Source organism: Pelodiscus sinensis, chromosome 5 (assembly GCF_049634645.1).
Source record: "Pelodiscus sinensis isolate JC-2024 chromosome 5, ASM4963464v1, whole genome shotgun sequence".
NCBI classification, from domain to species: Eukaryota; Metazoa; Chordata; order Testudines; family Trionychidae; genus Pelodiscus; species Pelodiscus sinensis.
The window spans coordinates 94,071,036-94,091,186 of record NC_134715.1 but is presented as its reverse complement, the minus strand read 5'-3'; the positions used below and the strand labels follow the sequence as shown (position 1 = coordinate 94,091,186).

Genomic DNA, 20,151 nt, shown 5'->3' with positions numbered 1-20,151 from the left:
GCGGGCCAATTGCGGCCCGTGTTCCGGTTTAATACGGCCCCACAGGTAATTTGGCAATGTCTATCTTTTATGGCCCCCAACGAATCCATATGTATTGAGATGAATACATTGTAAAATCTCAGTTAATGTCAGTTGGCCTAAATCAGTTATAAATATATTTGGACACAACATGTTTACTTGGTGTTATGTTCCTGTTCCTATTTTTTGAACTTAAAAGTTGACAGACAACCTTTATTACCAATAATATGTAATGTACTTTACAATGTTCCTGCCATATATTTCAGCTTCCTGGATTTTTTTTTCATCTGGCCTTCAGATATGAAAGGCAGAGTGATTTAACACCTGTTTAGATTTGTGATCCATGTGACGAAATGAAAAGTATGCCGTTTGCAATAAACTTTGCATAAAATAGTTAATTTGCATTTAATTTTAATGGTTCAAAGAATGTCGGGCAAAATGGTCGGCCCTCACGCATGTTCACTTCATCAAATCTGGCCCTCTTTCAAAAAAGTTTGGGCACCCCTGGCTAGAGGGGATCCTTCCCTTCGCCCAAACTGCTGCGTTGATGGCCCCGCCCCGAGAGGAAGCGCGGGGTGGGGGCGGGGGCGGGAAGCTAACGGCCGCTTTGGTTCGCTCCCAATCTCCTCGGCCCTGTGGCCGACTGGCCCCGCCCCTCGGAGCGCTCTGCTGCGGAAGGGCGCGCCGGGCGGGCAGGCTGAGCTGACGGGCAGGATGGCGGCGCCGAGTCCCTGCGAGACGGCCAGGCTGGCCGAGGCGGCAGCGCAGTGGCTGCGCTGGGACAAGGTGAGGCGGGGAGCCGGGCGCGCCCTTCTGCCCCCGACATCGCCCCCTGCCGCGATGCGCGTGTGACGGTGCCAGCTGCGCCCGTCTCCCGCCTGCGGCGGCAGGTGACGGTGCTGGGCACGCCCGGGCCGGCTGCCTGCGAGCGGGGCGCTGCGGCTCGCGGCTGCCTGTAGGGCGTGGTCCGCAAATCACAGGCAACTGCTGCGCCCCCCGGTCCTGCGCGTGCTGCTAGGGGCGGCGGCGGCGGGAGAAGCTTGTCGGTGGAAGCAGATAGCTCCAGCCAGTCTCCCGTTCGCTGCGGGTTAGGCGGTGCGCGTGGATCGCAGAGCCCTCGGGCGGGCTGGCAGCCACCATTGCGTTTCCAGAACAGTTACACAATCCTGGACACGCAGGGCTAGACGGGGCCTCCAGCCAAGCTTGGTGAGATTGCAGGGTGTCTCTCTCTTCTGGAGGGCAGGTCGTAGTAAAAGCCAGGCTTGTGTGAGAGCAGCTAGGCACTTGGCCTTTGGTGTCCCGCTCGCCTGGGTGAATGCACACCAGTGCGCCCCCGGTTTGTTTATGTCCATGTGCACAATGCATTTTATTATGTGCACCAATATGGAAACGATGTGTGACACATCTTTATATTGGTGCGCACACAATTCATGCTGCATATGGATGATTTGTGGTGGAGGGTGGGGTGTTTAGGAGGAGACTCAGGCTTGAGGGGATGAGGGTTCTGGTTGGAAGTGAGGAGTTTGGGTACAGGAGGGGAGCTCAGGGTTGGGGCAAAGAGTTGGAGAGCAGGGGTGAAGACTGGGAGTGTGAGTTTTCAGATGGGGCTGTAGATATGAGGTTTTGAGTAGGATTATTCTAAGAGGGGTGGGCGAGATTCTGTGGCCTGCACTGTGCAGGGGGTCAGACTAGATGATCATAATGGTCCTTTCTGACCTTAAAGTCTATGAGTCTATGAGTACAGGCTTCTCTAGAAGAGAGGGTCTCCCCCCCCCCAGTCCTCTCTCTCTCTCTCTCTCTGCAGCAGCTCTGGGCTAGATGAGAGGTGCCTCTTTGCCAACTGTAGCAGTTCTGATGAGGCTGGGTTGGCTTGAGTTAGGGGCACCTCTCTCCCAGCTAGGGGGGATCCATGCTATTGTGAAATGGGTGGGTGATAGAATAAATGGAGATATACCTATCGCGTAGAACTGGAAGGGACCTTGAGAGGTCATTGAGACCAGTCCCCTGCCCTCACGGCAGGACAAAGTACCATCCCTGACAGATGTGCCCCAGCTCCCTAAATAGCCCCCTCAAGGACTGAACTCACAACCCTGGGTTTAAGCAGGTCAAGGCTCAAACCACTGAGATAATGTTGAGAAGGTATCTTTCCCTCTGCCAAGGCTGTTCTGTGCTCCACTGCTCCCAGCAGGAAACTGCTACAGCCAGGAGAAAGGAGCCTCTCACACAGCTGTGGCAGTTCTGTGTATGGCAGCTCTGAGCATCTGTTGCGGGCGGGCGGGGGGGGGGGGGCGCTTATTAGGAAACCTCTAGCGAACACTCTCTTTTCTCTGGTTTTGGCCATAATTCTATTCTGGGAGAAAATTTCATCCAAATTCATTGCAGCAAAAGATTTTTGTTTTGATGATGAAGAATTGGGGATTTTCTACAAAATGCATTGTGTTGAATAGCTGCTGACCCTTTTGTACATTTTTTTTTTAGAAGAGGAAACTGAGGCACAGGGAGGTGATGTGCTAAAGCAGCAGTGGCCAACCTGTGGCTTGCGAGCCACAAGAAAAAAATTGCGGCTCCTGACGGAACCCGGAACTGCTCAGGTCGGGTCGCTGAGAGCCACGTGCATGCTCATGGCCTGTGCTGTTCCATTCATGGCCTCCCAGCGCATTACATCATATCCTGCATGTGCAGGCTGTTTTTCACACAGTGTCCCAGCCTGCATGTGCTAGCAGCCAGCTGCTGTGCGCAGGCAGCGTGGAAGGCTCCGGGTGCGGCGGTGGTGCCAGCGGCAGCTCCGGGACTTGGGCATAAGGTTGGGAGGGAGGGGAATTGGGTTCGAGTGAGGAGAGGAGGTGTCTGGCTCTGGGGAAGGGAAAGGGGAGGAGAAGGGACGGAGATTGGGTGTGGGGTCGCTCAACGCATGCACCCCAGCGCCTGGAGGGAGATGTGCGGCTGTAGTGGTGGTGGTGGCTCCGGGACCCGAGAATTAGGTTAGCGTGGGGGGAGGGAGAGTGATTGGGTTTGAGTGGGGGGGTGCCTGGCTCTATTCTGGGGAAGGGGATGGGATTTGGTTGGGGGGGGGGGGGGTGCGCACAGCATCCCAGCCAGCACGTCTCAAGGCCAGCTTCTCAGTACACATGCCCCAGCACCTGCCCTGGAGGGAGACGTGCGTGTCTTTAGCAACGGTGGCTCCATCTCTGGAACCCAAGAATTAGTTTAGAGTGGGTGGGGGGCTGGCTCTGGGGAAGGGGATTGGGTTAGTGGGGTGCTTGGCTCTGGGGAAGGGGAGGGGATTGGGTTAGAGAAGGGGGGTGCTGAGGGGAGGGGAAGAGCAGACGGGATCCCAAGGTACTGGCCCCAGCTGTCTCTGTGCCCTCCTGCGGCCAGACCCCCCCCCCCCCACACACACACACAAGTACCCTGCCCCAGCATCCATCAGCACCCGGTCCCCTGCCTCCACTGCATAGTTGGGGCCACATTAGGCTTGGGGGGGCTTTGGAGGGGGTTTTACTTTGGGGGGGGTTTGGAGGGTATTTTAACTTTAACGGCACCATTCACACACTGGAAATCTGTGTCCTGAGCCCATCATACTCCCAGCCTCCCTGCCCTGAGCCCCTCAAGCTCCTGCCTTGAGCACACTCCAGCCCAAACTCCTGCACCCTCATAGCCACGAGCCTGCAGCTTGCTCAGCACTCCAACCTTACAGCTCAGCCCCAAACTCCCCAGCCTGGAGCCCCCTCCCTGAGCCAGCATCCCCTTCTCTACTTCTTCCTGCACCCAGATTCCCTCCCAGAGCTTGCACCTTTCATCCCTTCCCAGTGCTTTTTTTGTGATGGTATACTGGCACCTATTTTCCTCCCGTGCGGCTTTTTTTGTTTGTTTTGCTCAACAACTCCTCCTCCCCCGCCTACCATCCCCGCCCCCCGCCTCCCCCCCCCCTAGCCCCCCCCCCCCCCCCGGTACATGGCTCTTTGCGCTCTATCCACCGCTATTTTGGCTCTTCATCTCTAACAGGTTGGCTAGCCCTGTGCTAAAGTTCACCCAGCAAGCCAGTGTAGTGTAGCATTGGGTCTATAACTCAGAGCCCCTGTCCAATACTTTGTCCACTAGGGGTGGACAGTCTTTTCAGAGTTGCTTTTAATTATCTGCAGTTGCTTTTAATTATTCCACTTCATTTGGCATTTGAATAGCCTTTTGGCTCTTACCTTTAGTTTGTTTTCAGCAATGTTGTATTTTAACTTCCCTGTTTTGTCCCTATGACTTCCTGAGGTGAAAGCCAGACCAGAGATTGTGTCACCCATGCCCTACAACCTGTAGTGCCTCACAGTGCTTTGTTGTTGTAGCTTCTAACTTTGATCATTCACAATCTGCCTACCAGCATGCAGGTCACACCCTGAGTGTCTTTGTAAAGCTACAACCCTGGTCCAGCAGCTTGTCAGCAAAGCAATTTCTGTGAGCCCAGGTTATTTGCAGGTGAACCCAACATGTTCCCAACCCTAAGTTTTCCCCCAAAATTGTGTGTTCTTCAGTATTCAGTTCTCTTCTGAACAGTCCAGATATACTAAATCCTTTGGAGATTAGTACATAGTAACTTGTTGCCTTCAGCTAAGTTACACAATTAACAACACTGGGTTAATTTTGATGAAAGAACAAAACATTTGACTATAAAGTGATATTAAGAAACAAAAGGAAAAACTATGTAGCATTTTAAAGACTAACAAGATGGTTTAATAGATGATGAGATTTCATGGGCCAGACCCACTTCCTCAGATCATATTAGGGAATTGGGGCTATGTGGGCTGTATGTCTTTAACATCATACTGTGGGATTTTGTAACTTTACATATAATGTTGCTACATATATTTCACAATGATATTAATGAGCAGTGAGTTTAGTTTTGGAATGATAGCTCCCATGGCATATTTTATACCAAGATTATTATAGTATGTGTAGGGGGTGGATACAGGGGTACATCAGTCACAGTCCCCAATTCTTTTGCATTTTGCATTATAGGATAGCTTTATAAATACAACTCTTAAAATTTAACTAAGAACCCTTAGCAATATTTTTATTTGGTGTATAGTATAGGGTAAAAGCACTAGGGATGTGAATGGTTAACCTGTTAACCAGTAAGCATCAGCCAGCACCTAGCTGGCAGGAGGGCAGGCCAGTCTGGCCTGGCCTGCTGCGCCACGAGCACTCTAGACCAGCTAGGCTGGAGCAGCTCCCTGCCCACCCAGGGTGCAACACATGGGGACCAGCTGGAGGTGGGGCGGGCCCAGCCTGTCCAGAGCAGGCTGCTGCGCTGTGGGCAGGAGGCGCTCCAGCCCTGCTGGAGTAGAACTCACCCATGGAGCAGCTTGGCTGGCCTGCTGCTAGGGATGTTAAATTTAGATTAATTACTAATTGAATAGTCAATGGAATTTCCATCGACTGTTGGAGTAGTGAATAAGGGTGCCTCCGCCATTGAACAGTTCAAAGGCGAAGGCGCCACAGGGAGCATGGGGCCAGTGTGGGGACTGGCCCTCTGCTCTCTGCCATACCTGAGCCTTTGAAATGTTCAAGAGTCCCAGTGCGGCTCTTGTATATTTCAAAAGGAAATCCCACAGGGAATGTGGGACCAGGGAGAATAGGGGGAGGGGTGACCCATGTTAACTGATGTATTATGTATGATTAATAAAAAGAAGTAGAATTGGGTGTTTGACCAGTCTAATAATAATTGGTCAAACATTCGTTAAATATGGAAAATGGCCAAATATTTTAAGCACTACTTTATCAAACATTAGTAAAGGAGAGTAAGATTTTGTTGTTTCCAATAGGCTTACCCTTAATCGCTTACGTTTAATCACAAAAAAAGTTACTTGTATTTTTTGTATTAAAATAACTCAAAGTAAAATGAAATGAAAAGAAAGTGCCTTTTGAAGTGTCTGACATTTTAATGTGAGCATTATTCAAGACTAAACAATTACAAAAGAAAAAATAACAAAATCAAAACACAGAGCAACTGGAAAAGAAAGCAATTTTTAAATCATTAGGGATAGGCCAACACTTCAGATATTTTTGTTCCTTTTTTTATAGCTTCAGATATTTTTGTTCCTTTTTTTGTATAGCTTCAGCTTATATATGAATAGCTTTTCGTTGGTGACCTGGTAAACAAATAAAGATATAAATGAAAGTTTGTTCTAGAAGATTACAGGCAATCAATATGCTCAACTGTCAGTTTTTTCCCCCCAACAGGTGATACATCTAATAAAGTGGGTAATTTAAGTAAGCTTGCTATAACAGATGCAACTGTGATACAATCAGAAAGGTAGTCTGATTTCTACTCGAGGGCATTCTTGCTCCAATATTTTACCATAGTCAGATAATAGGTGGTTTATGGAAAGTTCCTCCGAAATGTGGAGCAGCATGGGAGAGAGTATGGAGGTGCTTGCTGGAAAATGTAACGAGTACGTTAGTGGTCACCAACCAGTAGATTGCGATCTATTGGTAGATCTTGGAACATTTGGTAGGTGATCCTGACAGGTTTGGCAGGGAGGCTATTAAGTGCCAGCACTTCATCTGCCCTTTGCTGTGTTGCTGCCTGCCACCCGTGGGAGCATTCTGCTTTCTGTGCAAGACATGGGAAGAAGAGGAGGGGATGATGATATCTGGGTGCCCTTCTTCTCTCCCTCCATATTCCATCTCCACAGAGCAAGCAGAGGGGGGACAGGAATGAAGAGAGTTTGCTGGCTGCTTTTGGGAATGGTGAAGGGCCAGAGTAGGGGTGAACTTGTCTTAGCATCACTGTACCACCATCTAGAAGCTACCCATGGTAAGTGGTGCCCCATCTGACCCTTGGCCCCAATCCCAAACCCTTCCTGCACCCCAAACCCTGTCCTAGCCCTGAGTCCCCCCTGCACTCTAACTTTCTCCCAGACCCTGAACCTCCTGCTGCGCCTCAACTCCATTCCCCAAGTTCAGCTCAGAATCCCTCCCACACTCCAAATCCTTTAGCCCAAGATCAGAGTCTAGATTCCCCTCCCCCACACCCTAGTCCGCTGCCTGATAAAGTGAATGAGGATGGGGGAGGGAGGGAGGAAGGAGTGAGTAGGAGCCGGGTCTCAGAGAAGGGGTGGGAAGAAGGCAGGGGAAGGGTGTTTGGGTTTGAGGTAGATCCTGGATTGCACTTAAATTCAAAAAATGATCTTGTGCTAGGGTTGCCAGGTGTCCAGTTTTGAACCGGACAGTCCAGTATTTGAGCTTTCTGTTTGGGAAATAAATTGAGGAAAATATAAATGTCCAGTATTTTCTAAATAAGATGTAATGTAGATTGATATAATGTCACGTGTGTTCGGTATTTTTGTTGCAACCATCTGGCAACCCTATCTTGTGGTTAAAAAGGTTGGAGACCACTGGAGTGGGTTGATACTGAATGATGGATGACAGGTAATTTTTGATTGGAAAAAGTGAAGTTGACTTTTGATCGCTGATAAACTGCATGTTACTATTTCAGTTATATCAACATAAGGTCCTGATCTTGTGAACTGTTAGGCACAAAAATGGTTGCATTGATTTTGATGGAATTATACCCATGAGTCACAGTTTGCAGATAAGCCTGTGTGGTACTTTTTCAGTACATGATCTACACAGAGTGGTTTCTCTCAATATTTTACATATTACAAAAATATTTCACAATAGTAATTCTGTTCGTCCCCAGTACTTTGGGGGAGCACAATAGTAACTCCGTTTGTAATTCCCCAATACTTTTGGGGGGGAGAGAGCAGAGCTTGTATTTGTCTATATTTTTAAAAAATCTTGTAGCTGTTTCTACTCTGGGGAGCTTTGCATCCGCGGTAGTGCCTATTTAATTGGTTAACCGATTAAACTTAATGTTTAACCGGTTAACCAATTAAAGGAGGGGTGCTACAGACAGGCTGTTCTGGCTGGGCTGGAGCACCCCTGCGTATGGTGGGCCCCACAGGGCAAGAGCTGGTTGCTGACTTTTGCCACAGTTCAGGGAGCTATTTGAAGAGGTGGCAGGGACCCAGGTTGCAATAAGACAGTACCTGTAAGAAATTTTAAGTTACTTTCACTACTGCCTTAGAGACTGAGAAATATATAGTATCGAGCTTTCGTGGGCACAACCCACTTCTTCAGATGAGTGGAGCAAAAGGGATGTAAACTCCAAATGTAAAGCAGAAAAAGGGGGAGATTTTAAAAAAAAACACCCTTGTCAATTATAGTGCCTGTGCTAAATGAGGCTAATAGAATGGGCTGTAAGTGTCCCGTACTTAGCTTTTGATGTGATTTGGTTGTTGAATATAACAGCCCAACCAGTTCATGTCTTTGTTCAATCCCTGGGAGATAGTGTCAAATTTGCATATGAAGGCCAGTTCCACAGTCTCTCTCTCTAGTTGGCTTCTGAAATTGCTTTGTAAAAGAATGGCTACGTTTACATCCATTAATGGGTGCCTGCACAGGTTAAAATGTTCCTCCACAGGTTTCTGTGTTACCATTTCAAATTTTTTTTAAGTTACAGACTAGCATGGCTAACCTTGAGACTTTTCTCACATGAATGCAGCTGTGCATCTGTTTAAATGTTCACTGGAAGTTTGTTTTCCTCTGTTACATTATCAAGCATGCTAAAGATGTTCAATAAATAATAATTTCTGTGATCTTCAGAAAGTCACTTGGTTGACTACAAGTCTAAGATGTAACTACTTTAAAATCTAAACTTTATTGTACTTCAGTAGAAAGTATGTGCTGTCATGCGATGGATAATTAATTGCACAAGATGCCACATATCACAATACATTGTTTCCCAATCTAAGGCACTCTGGCATCAGAATGTAGAGTCTGAATGTAAGATAGAGATAGGGAATTGAGTCACAGAGAGACAAACGATTTGTCCAAGGTCACACAGAAATCTGTGGCAGAGCAGAGAATCTTGGCTAGGGCTCAGAGGTCCTATGCCAGTATCCTAATTACTGGACCAAAACTTATTTCAGTATTCTCTCTGGCTTATCAGAGATTAGGGAATTACTAGTGTAGAAACATTAAATCCAGTAATCTTGTTAATATGAAGATTGCTGATATAAGGGTATTTCAATATAGTGAAAGTCTTGTATACTTCATTGGATGAGATATTACAATTGGATTTTGCATGTAATGTTCCAAGAAAAAGGGAAAATGCCTCCAAAGCAGTGCACATAATGAACATTTAAAAAAAAGAAAAAAGCCTCCCCTACTCATTATGGATAGAGTAAGGCTGTATCCCAGAATTGGTGAAGAGACTTTCTTCCAGTTCCTTCTTTAATCCTCTTTGAGTAATTGGTTTTTAAAGTAGTTGATTATTAAACTTTAAAAGTATAGCCATTAAGATGGATGGATATAGTCTCCCCAGTAACTGCTTGTTTGGAATATATTTGTCTTCATCTTCCCTCCCTTCTAACCCCTTCACATATTTCTTCTTCCTGTTGTTATTATATTAGCTTGTGGAACAGAGATGTTGCCTTTTTTTAAGTTTCATGCATATTTGTAGTATGTACTATACAAGTAATATCTATTTATTTCCCTAAATAGCCTTTCAGTACCCTCTCTTTCAAATTATTTTTTCACATAACAGTAATGGTCTAATCTTATACAGGTTGAACCTCTGAAATTGGGACTCTCTGGTCCGGCAACACCATGGTCTGTCAGGACCACGGATGTTGCTAGATCAGAGAGCCCCACCACCCAGGAGTGTGAACTGGCTGGGAGCCCCGGCTAGCGGAAACAGTGAACCCGGCTGGGAGGGACAGAAGTGGAACTGGCAAACCCCATCCCTGGGGAGCTCTGGCCGGGATGGGCAGTCATGGGGTAGTCAGCAAGGCCTGGCCCCGGGGACACCCAGCGTCACACAGCAAAAGCAGGGCAGTCGGCAAGCCCTGTTCCTGGGGATCCTTAGTGGAATGCAGCAGATGTCGGACAGCTGGCAAGCCCCATTCCTGGGAATCCCTGGTCAGACAGGGGAGAAGTAGGGCCATGGTAGCTGGGGTATCCTGTCCCCGGGAGTCCCAGTGGGCTGCAGACTAAGTCCAAGCCCTTCAGGCTGGAGCCCAGTGACAGTGGGGCTGTAGTGGAGCCAACTGCAGAGAGAAGGAGTATCCTGGGAGACTGGTAACAAGAGACATCCCCTGATCCAGCTGATTCCCTCATTGGAAATAGGTCAAGTCCCAAGGGTACCAGACAAGGGAGGACCAACCTGTATTCATAGAACTATAAAATCCTAGGTCTGGAAGAGATCTCAGGAGGTCAAGTCCAGCCCCCTGCTCGAAGCAGGACCAACCCCAACTAAATCAACTCAGCCAGGGCTTTGTCAAGCTGAGACTTAAAAACCTCTAGAGATGGAGAATCGACCACCTCCCTAGGTAACCCATTCCAGTACTTCACCACCTTCCTAGTGAAATAGTTTTTCCTAATATCCAATCTAGACCTCCCCCACTGTAACTTGAGACCATTGCTCCTTATTCTGCCATCCATCACTACTGAGAACAGCGTCTCTCCTTCCTCTTTGGAACCTCATTTTGTAATATTTTTGTATCTGACAGACTTTCAAAGTAGCGAGGATTTCTAAGATTTCAGCATCAGGTTCTCAAATTAGTTTGCAAACTGCAATTGGTATGCCAGATTATGGATATAATATTGGAATAAGAATCCTTTAATAACAGGACTAATTAAAATTATGAAGGTGTTATGATAAATACTTTGGAGCTTTTAAATTTGGTATACAAGTTTAGTTCATTTTTTTTTCCTACTCTACTGATTCTTAGTATCACAATTTGAGACTAAAGCTATAACAAACAGGCTTTCTCAGAATACCAGTACATTGTAATTTATCTTTCTACAGAATACTAAAACCTCAGAAATAGTGAAGAAAATGGTTGCTGAAAAAAATACAGGAGAACTACAAAAATGTTTTGGTTCACGGATGGAGTTTGGGACAGCAGGGCTCAGAGCAGCCATGGGGGCAGGAATTTCTCAGATGAATGACTTGACTATTATCCAGACAACTCAGGTACCAGGTTCACTTTGTTTTTTCTGTTCTGTAACTGCAGGCTTTTCTTCTGCTTTTAGAAGAAATGAATATTTTAATAAAAATGTAATCAGATGAAACAACATTATGCTTAATCACTCTCCAAAACCTCAAAGGTAGTTTTCAGTGGGAGCAGAATTAGGCCAATGTTAACTACTTTAGCAAACCCAGCAGCATGTATTGAAATACTAGTTTTAAAATCTTTACCTTAAAATTGCCATCTTATTGAGCTATATTAGGGCTGTCAGTTAATCAGTTAACTCACATGATTAAATACAAACATTAATCATTATTCAAATTAATCTCAATTTATTGCAGTTTAATGATATTGTTAAACAATAGTAGAACACCAATTGAGATTGATTAAATATTTCTGGATGCTTTTCTATATTTTCAAGTATATCAATTACAAAATGTCAGTGCTCTCTTATATTATCTTTACAAATATTTGCACTGTAAAATGATTAAAGAAATAGTGTTTTCCAGCTCACCAATACAAATTTTGTAGAGCAACGTCTTTGTAAAAGTGCAATTTACAAATGTAGATTTCTTTTTTTTGTTTTGTTACTTAATTGCACTTAAAAACAAAACAGTGTAAAACTAGAGATCCTACAGGTCCATCCAGTTCTTCTACTTATTCAGGCAATAGCTAATACAAACAAGTTAGTTAATGTTTATGGGAGATAATGCTACTCGTTTCTCACTTTTAGGTGGCATTAAAACTATGAACAAGTGTTAACATGGAATCCTGGCTACAAAACTGACACATGGGCCAGATATGTATGACCCCCCCCCCATGCTTTGGCCATCTTTCCAGGCAAAATGCTTCCATGATGACACTTATTTGTTTAAAAAAAAATCCAGTAACAAATCCAATAATTTTTTGAACTCCTTGAGGGAGAATTGTGTGTGCCCTGCACTGTGTTTACGTGCATTCTGCTATGTATTTCATGTTACAGCAGTCTCAGATAATGACTCAGCAGATGTTCGTTTAAGAACACTTGCTGCAGATTTGACAAAACACAAAGATACTGATGTGAGATTTCTAAATACAGCTATAGAACTTGACCCAAGCTTTAAGAATCTCATGTCTTCCAAAGTCCAAGTGGAATGAGGTGTGGAACATGCTTTTAGACGTCTTAAAAGAGCAATGCTGTAATGCAGACACTACAGAACCCAAACCACAAAAAAACAAACCAACAAACTCATAACCCTACTGGTGGCATCTTACTCAATAAAAATAAATATGCATCAGTCTACACTGCTTTTGGATAGCTATTGAGCAGATCCTGTCATCAGCATGGATGCATGTGGTAGAAGCATGAAGGGACATATGAATCATTAGCACATGGCATGTAAATACCAGGCAATGTCTGCTACAAAAGTGCTATGCAAATGTCTGTTCTCACTTTCAGGTGACACTGTAAACAAGAAACGGACAGCATTATCTCCTGCAAATATAAACAAACTTGTTTCTCTTACGGTACGTCTAGACTACATGCCTCTGTCGCCAGGGGCATGTAGATTAGGCTACCAGACATAGTAAAATGAAGCGGTGATTTAAATAATCGCCGCTTCATTTAAATTTACATGGCTGCCGCGCTGAGCCGACAAACAGCTGATCAGCTGTTTGTCGGCTCAGCGCGGCAGCCATGTAAATTTAAATGAAGCGGCGATTATTTAAATTGCCGCTTCATTTTACTATGTCTGGTAGCCTAATCTACATGCCTCTGGTGACAGAGACATGTAGTCGAGACGTACCCTTAGTGATTGACTGAACAAGAAGTAGGACTGAGCAGCCTTGTAGGCTTTAAAGTTTTAAATTGAAATAGTTGTATTTTTGAGTACAGTTTGTTTTTAGATAAATTGTAAGTTCAACTTTCATGATAAAGAGACTGCATTACAATACTTGTATTACTAGAATACTGTTTCTTGTTTAGTTTTTTTTACAAGGCAAATATTTGTAATTTGTAATTAAAAATGCAACAGTGTACTCTTTGTATTCTGTGCTGTAATTGAAATCAGTGTTTGAAAATGTAGGAAACATTCAAGAAAACTTAACTAAATGGTATTTTTTCATTATATAACAGTGCAGTTAATTGTGATTAATTTTTAAAATTGCGTGACAGCTCCAGTTTATATTAGGAATGTTAATGTATAGTTTATCCCTGTATGCTGTATAGACTTATTGATTACAATGCGCGCGCACACATGCTTTGCTGCCTCTATATCAGGCAGCGGGGGGTGGGGAGAGGTGGGAGCTGGTGCATGTGTGGAGCCTGCTTTTAAGCCTAAACCGATTTCATTTTCAGGTTTGAGGGGAAAAAAATGAATGTATTGACTAATAGTGATTATTTTTTCAGGTCACAAGTATGGGGAAAAAGGCATCTATTAATAACTTATACATTTCTGTAATCCAAAGTAAACATTTTTGCCCTGTCTGCCTGGATTTAAATTTTTCATTTGGAATTATTCACATTATAAAACTAGTCAGTTCATTATTTTTGTTTGGAGACTAGCCATTTTTTTAGTCAATATTTCTTGCTCCCATAAAATTGTGCTCTTAACCAATTTAGAGTACTTTATTTGTGGCTTTTTAAAAAGATTTGAAAATGTATTGCAAGCATATTTAAAATACTAAGACTGAGTTTTGGGGCTTTTGTATTTAGGGATTTTGCAGGTACCTTGAAAAGAACTTCAGTGATTTAAAGAAAAGAGGGGTAGTAATTGGTTTTGATGCTCGTGCCCATACTTCAAGTGGAAGTAGCAGCAAAAGGTACTCTTAATTTTCTATGGAAAATACAATTTTTTCTCTGCATGTTAAATAGAATTTATTGTAGCTTGGTCACTGTTTCTACAATATTTTCTTTTGAGCAGTTAGATGTGGGTGTACTTTCAATGTAAACATGTATGCACTGTACATCTGATAAGAAATTTAGCTTTGCTTTCTTTTTGTGTTTGGGTTACAAAACACAGGTAAAATCCAGTCTGTACTGCAAATTGGGACCATGTTTGTAACCAAAATAAGGAACAAATGAATTACATCAGAATCAAATCTACATGCTCGTTGTGGGTTTTACACAACTGTCTAGTGAGAGAATCTCATGAGTATATTTCCAAATAAACTTTTTTTGTCATTTAGGTTTGCACGGCTTGCTGCAACAACTTTTATCAGTCAGGGAATTCCCGTATATCTCTTCTCCAGTATAACCCCTACACCTTTTGTGGTATGGTTGTCTATAATTTCTTTTTCATACAACATAATAGAGTGCTGTCAAGTACAAAAAATATTATCTTTATAGAAAAAACAGATTTGTTTATCAGCTCATTGGTTTGCTACGTTTAGGCTTATTTCAGATCCTTACTGCTTCAGGTACAATAAGCCATAGAGGAAATGATTAGGATATGCAGTTGATACTTTCCCCTGAACTTCTCAGCTTCTCCTGAAGCACCTGTTCTCTGTTTCTGATTCTGTTTAACCATGATTTGCTGCTGCCGAGATAGCAGTTCTTCTGAAAAGTGGGACTGGTGGGGGGCCACCAGAGTTTGACAGATATTTTTGTACCTATTGAATTTTGGAAGATAAGCTCCTGCTACATTTCTGTTTGAGTGATAGCTGATGTTTGCTCATATAGTGCTTTCATTTTCTCTTTTAATGTAATATTGTATGAATTTTTCACTACAGGCAGTCCCCGGGTTACGTACAAGATAGGGACTGTAGGTTTGTTCTTAAGTTGAATCTGTATGTAAGTCGGAACTGGCGTCCAGATTCAGCCGCTGCTGAAACTGATCGCCAGTTCTGACTTACATAAAGATTCAACTTAAGAACCCCAAGCTTCCTCAAGTCAGCTGCTGCTGAAACTGATCAGCGCTGATTCCAGGAAGCCTGGGGCAGAGCAACTCTGCCTCGGGCTTCCTGTAGTCCGCGCTGGTCAGTTTCAGCAGCGGCTGACTTGGGGACGCCTGGGGCAGAGCAGCTGGGGTGCTGCTGGGTTGCTCCAGTAGCACCGCTCCTCGGTGCTACTGGACCAACCCAGCAGCACCCCAGCTGCTCTGCCCCTGGCGTCCTGATTCAGCCACTGCTGAAACTGACCAGCAGTGGCTGAATCAGGACGCCTGGGGCAGAGCAGCTGGGGTGCTGCCGGGTTGGTCCAGTAGTGCCCAGAGCGGGCGCTGCAGGACCAATCCGCAGCGCCCCAGCTGCTCTGCTCCAGGTTCCAAAACAAAAGCCTGGTCTGCTGGGGGGGGGGAGCACACTAGCCGCGCGCCCCCCACCCCCAGCAGACCAGGGACACTGGGAGCAGAGCGGCAGCGGGGTGCCGCGCCTCTGAGGCTTTGCTCTGGTAAAGTCTCAGAGGCGCGGGACCCCCCCGCGGCTGCGGCTTGAGTCCCGGTGCCTGTGGTCTGATGGGGACTGTCCCCAGCAGACCACAGGCACCGGGACTCAAGCCGCAGCCACGGGGGGGTCCCGTGCCTCTGAGACTTTGCCAGAGCAAAGCCTCAGAAGCGCGGGAACCCGCCCGGTGCCTCTGGTCTGCTGTAGACGGTCTCCAGCAGACCAGGGGCACCGGAGCAGCTTACGAACGGGGCTTTCTCGCCCCGGAGCTCGCAGGTAGCAATCCGCTACCTCGACCTCCGGGGCGAGAGAGCCCCGTTCGTAAGTGCAGATCCGACGTAAGTCGGATCCACGTAAGTCGGGGACTGCCTGTAATACCTGTTTCACTATTGACTAGTAGTTCACTCCTTTTGGCCATGCTGGGCTGTCATGCAGCTATCAAACATTCGGTGTCTAACCCAGTGTGCACAATGCTTACCAACTTTGTAGACCAGTCTGGTAACAAAGTGGACTGGCTACTGATTTCAGGAGACCAGCATTATTTATTTCTAAAATGTGCTCTCTGAATTAGGAACTGGTCTTGATGATGACAAAAAATCATTCACTGTGGTGACCAAATAGGAGGAATCAATTTTGATTGACTTAAATATTGATACTGTCTAGCTCTAATTTTATATAAATTTACAATGAAAAATGTGAAGGAAATTAGTACGCTTAAAATTTCACAGCAGTAAAATGAGCAAGTCTAGCATTTTTTCATACATGTTGTTTCACTTTGTTTTCAGTATCTTGGTACATTAAGTAAAACTGTAGTCTTTGGAAAATCAAATATTCTTTGTTTGACCTTACATTTATTGGGCATGTATGGTCCTGGACATGCTTGCAATTAAGTAGTCAAACCACTAGATGGCAAGGAAAACAGATATCTTCTAGACTTAAAATCATGATTGTATGGTGCATTGATGGCTTGATAACCAGAATTTCTCAGGGGGAGACTCCAGAATAACTCTCTTTATATTATTATTTTTCAGCCCTACACAATAACTCACCTGAAACTTTCTGCTGGAATTATGATTACTGCTTCCCATAACCCAAAACAAGATAATGGTTACAAGGTACTCCTGGATAACTTATATCTTCCACTATTTTCAGACATTACTAATAATAGCACTCTATGTTCATAAAGCTATCCAGTCCTTAATCTTCAAGGTAGCCCTCGGAAGGAGGGAGGTCAGTAGTATCATCCCCTTTATACAGATGAGACAGGTGGCTGAACCAAGATATGGCAAGTTAGAGACAGAGGCAAGATTAGAACTCAGATCTTTGGCATTCTGTCCTGTGTTCATTTGCCAAGAATGTGTTGCTTTCTTGGTCTAAAATTTACATATTTTTAATTTCCGCTAATATTGCTGTTTTTTTCAGATCTGTTCAGACTTTTTAAAAATTTTAAGAATTTTATAGTATTTTATAGTTAATGATTTGTTTCATGGGTCGAAGTAAACAGTTTGAACACCAAGAATAGTAGGTGACATGGGGGCTAAATATTTTTGACTGGTTTTGCTATTTAAAAATTGTCAGTTTTTGTGTACTAATAATCTTCCTTTTTTCTTGTCTTGTCTCAGGCATAGTGGATGTATATTAAATTTGAGGAATCTATTAGATTGATACAATGTATTATGGATACATATTAAATACCTAGCTAGCAAATGGGCTGAAATATAGTTTATCTCTAAATGAGATGAGCCTGATGGTGTTCTACTTGTTTTCCATGGTGGATTTAAATAGAGGGTACAACATCCTCAGGGGGAAAAAAAAGTTTAGGGAAATCTATATCCCAAGTATGTTGTGCTGTATTTACTATAATCAGCCATGAATTGTGCCTGGATTTAGCCAACTAAAACTAGTAAAGGTATACATGTTTAACATAACCCCTGTGTATTCTGGATACCGTTTAGGTGTATTGGGAAAATGGTGCACAGATAACATCACCTCATGACAAAGGAATCTCTCAAACTATTGAAGACAACCAAGAGCCATGGCCTCAGGCTTGGGATGACAGTCTGATTGACAGCAGTTTGCTACTTCATGATCCATATGTCACTATCAATAAGGACTACTTTAAAGACATACAAAAGCACTGCTTTCACAGGTGAGCTGTTGATGACTATCATTCTCTTGGTGACAAATCTATATTTTTAACTTGATTAACTTTAATGTTACCAGTTTCAGAGGGGTGGCCCAGTTTGTAACAGGAAAAACTTAAAAAACTATCAATAGTCTAATAGCACCTTAAAGACTAAATAGTTACAAGAGGATGATAAGAACCATTAGTTTGCACTTGGAAAGATGACTATCACCTGAGCCTAGCAACCATTAAACAAGATATACTAGAAAGCCAGGAATGTATAAAAATGATGTTGTGATATTACAAACAAGTATTGTATATTTGTTTGAGAAAGTGGTTTTAGTTCTTAGTTGCATGTACCTCTAAAGTATTTAAAAATTCTAACAAAAGAGTATAGTGAGTGAAAGATAAATAACATAGCAACATACAGCACTGTCATTCAGTTCAGCTTCTGCTCCTATGTTGAAGTCTGTTGAAATGCCATTATTTAGCTTGGGGTACTGAATCCTAACACCTGTTCTTTCCCTTCTCCTGCGCTCTATAGAACAAACTTGATAGGATGCATTGATGCAGTCAAACATAGTGATAGAGATAGGGGGTAAAAAAGCTACCTTTTTAATATAAACTGTGTTCCTTTTGGTTTCATAGTTTAACATGGTTGCAGAGTATTGAGTTGTTTGTTTCTGAACCTTGTTAAGTAACATACAGAGCATAGTGCCATGTTAATTCAACATCATTCATTTATTTGATTTCAGGAATATAAACAAGGAAACAAAGCTGAAGTTCATCCACACTTCTGTGCATGGGGTAGGCCATGAATTTGTGCAATCAGCCTTTAAAGCATTTGACTTTAAACATCCATTTGCTGTTCCTGAACAGAAAGATCCTGATCCAGAATTTCCAACAGTCAAGTACCCAAATCCCGAAGAGGGTAAAGATGTACTGGTAAATATCTTTTTAAAATACTTGCAATCTATGTTAAAAAAGTGTTTCCTATATCAGGCTGAAATTGCACCAGAAATCTAGGTATAAAAATTTTATAACACAGGGTTTAAATGTTGAGTTTCCTTACCACTAGGTTTCTTGAAAAGCTAATAAATGTCATTTCATAGTTCTAGTTTAGCTTTTAACTAACTGGTTATCTAATCATAAGATAAACTATTAGAAGATATTTTTTTCTTTAACTCTCCAGTAGAATATTCAGGATTAACCTGAGAAATAAAATTGTCATATGGCCTTAATAAAAAAACCTGAGAATGTTTATTCATCTTTAAAAGTTATCCAATTACAATGTCATTTTTAACAACATGAATCCAGCAGCTGTTAACATTTAAACTACAGTGTAAGATGACATCAGATATAGAGATCTAAGGCCTTACCTGCAAATGTCCATGGGAGCAACCTGACTTGTATGAATGGTCCCCTAACTTCAGTGCAGTCTCATTGAATTGAATGGGCTTTGAACCAACTCCAAAATAAGTATGATGAATAAATTAAATCATACTCTGTGGCTTACTTGAATACTGCTGCCCATTTATCTCTGCAATAGTGAGGGGGTCCCCTCAGTACTAGTATGGTGTTTTCTGCTATAAACATAGCTTTGTGGATTCAAGTGAAAAATGGGAATGTTACAGGCCTATAGGAAAGTGAAAATACTTTTAATATTAACCCTTCTCTGGTGTTAAACTTTACCATTTTTTTCTAGATATTATCTTTTGCTTTGGCTGAAAAAGAAGGGGCTGGAATTATCTTAGCAAATGACCCAGATGCTGATAGACTCCTTGTTGCAGAGAAACAAGAAAGGTATAGTAATAAAAAATATGCTGTAGGTCAACCACAGCTATTTGATGTGAATCCTGAATTAACTCTGGGAACATTTGTGGCTTGTATTAGGCAGTAGGTCAGACTAGATGATGATTGTAATGATTCTTTTCGGTTTTGCACATAGTTTGTTTGTTTGTTCTGTTTGTTAAAGAAAACCCTGAGAGCTCTAAAAGTTTGTTTAGGGGAGGGAATTGATAGCTATATTGCAATAGCACCCAAGAGATTGCAGTGCTGACTTAAGAGTCCATAGTGCTAGGTAATGTACAAAAATAAGACACATGTGAAGAGACAGTCCTTACCTCAAATATCTTAGTCTATTTTACAGCATATCAAGATTCTTAACTAGAAATCTTCTGTAGTAGATTGCAAAAATCCTTTCTTGCTCATTTCATTTAGCAAGTAGTAACTAGCATTTGTAATTCCATATCACTCTTTCATTTACCTCCACAGTGAGGGGGACTGCACCATTTTTTCGTATCCACCCCCTACTATCTTTTTCCCAGTGCAAGAACAGGGGGTAGAGATTTACTAAATATACTAAGATATATTTATTAGACATATTGGGACTGATTATCAGAGATTCTGTATATCTGCAACTCACTTTGACTCCTGTGAGATTTGTAGGTACTCAGTAACTTCTGATGATCTGGCTACTAGTTCTCAGTTCCATTGTAAACCATGTATAGCTGGATATTTGTGTCTGTCTAGATTCTGTTGCTGGGGCCACAAAAAGTAAGCTCGTTTGGGTGGGTCCTGCCACATTTGTCAAATGTGTTTGCGGCCTATGCAACTTGTAATTCT

At 43.2% G+C, this 20,151-nt stretch overlaps 1 protein-coding gene across 4 annotated transcripts in view; it reads left to right on the top strand.

Moving 5' to 3' along the window:
• Positions 1–602: 602 nt before the first annotated feature.
• Positions 603–20,151, top strand: part of PGM2 (phosphoglucomutase 2) — a 30,443-nt gene continuing 10,894 nt past the window's right edge. The window contains exons 1-9 of one of the 4 annotated variants that reach the window (XM_075930588.1): positions 671–804; positions 2,497–2,609; positions 10,880–11,047; positions 13,735–13,841; positions 14,208–14,292; positions 16,433–16,516; positions 17,357–17,550; positions 18,282–18,471; positions 19,232–19,329. In XM_075930588.1, the coding sequence (XP_075786703.1) occupies positions 10,910–11,047; positions 13,735–13,841; positions 14,208–14,292; positions 16,433–16,516; positions 17,357–17,550; positions 18,282–18,471; positions 19,232–19,329 (896 nt within the window). In that variant the 5' untranslated portion in view covers positions 671–804; positions 2,497–2,609; positions 10,880–10,909. Of the gene's footprint in view, positions 805–1,038; positions 1,225–2,496; positions 2,610–6,113; positions 6,824–10,879; positions 11,048–13,734; positions 13,842–14,207; positions 14,293–16,432; positions 16,517–17,356; positions 17,551–18,281; positions 18,472–19,231; positions 19,330–20,151 lie in introns of those variants that run through there. The other 3 variants (XM_075930587.1, XM_006129538.4, XM_006129537.3) reach the window with 3 other exon arrangements.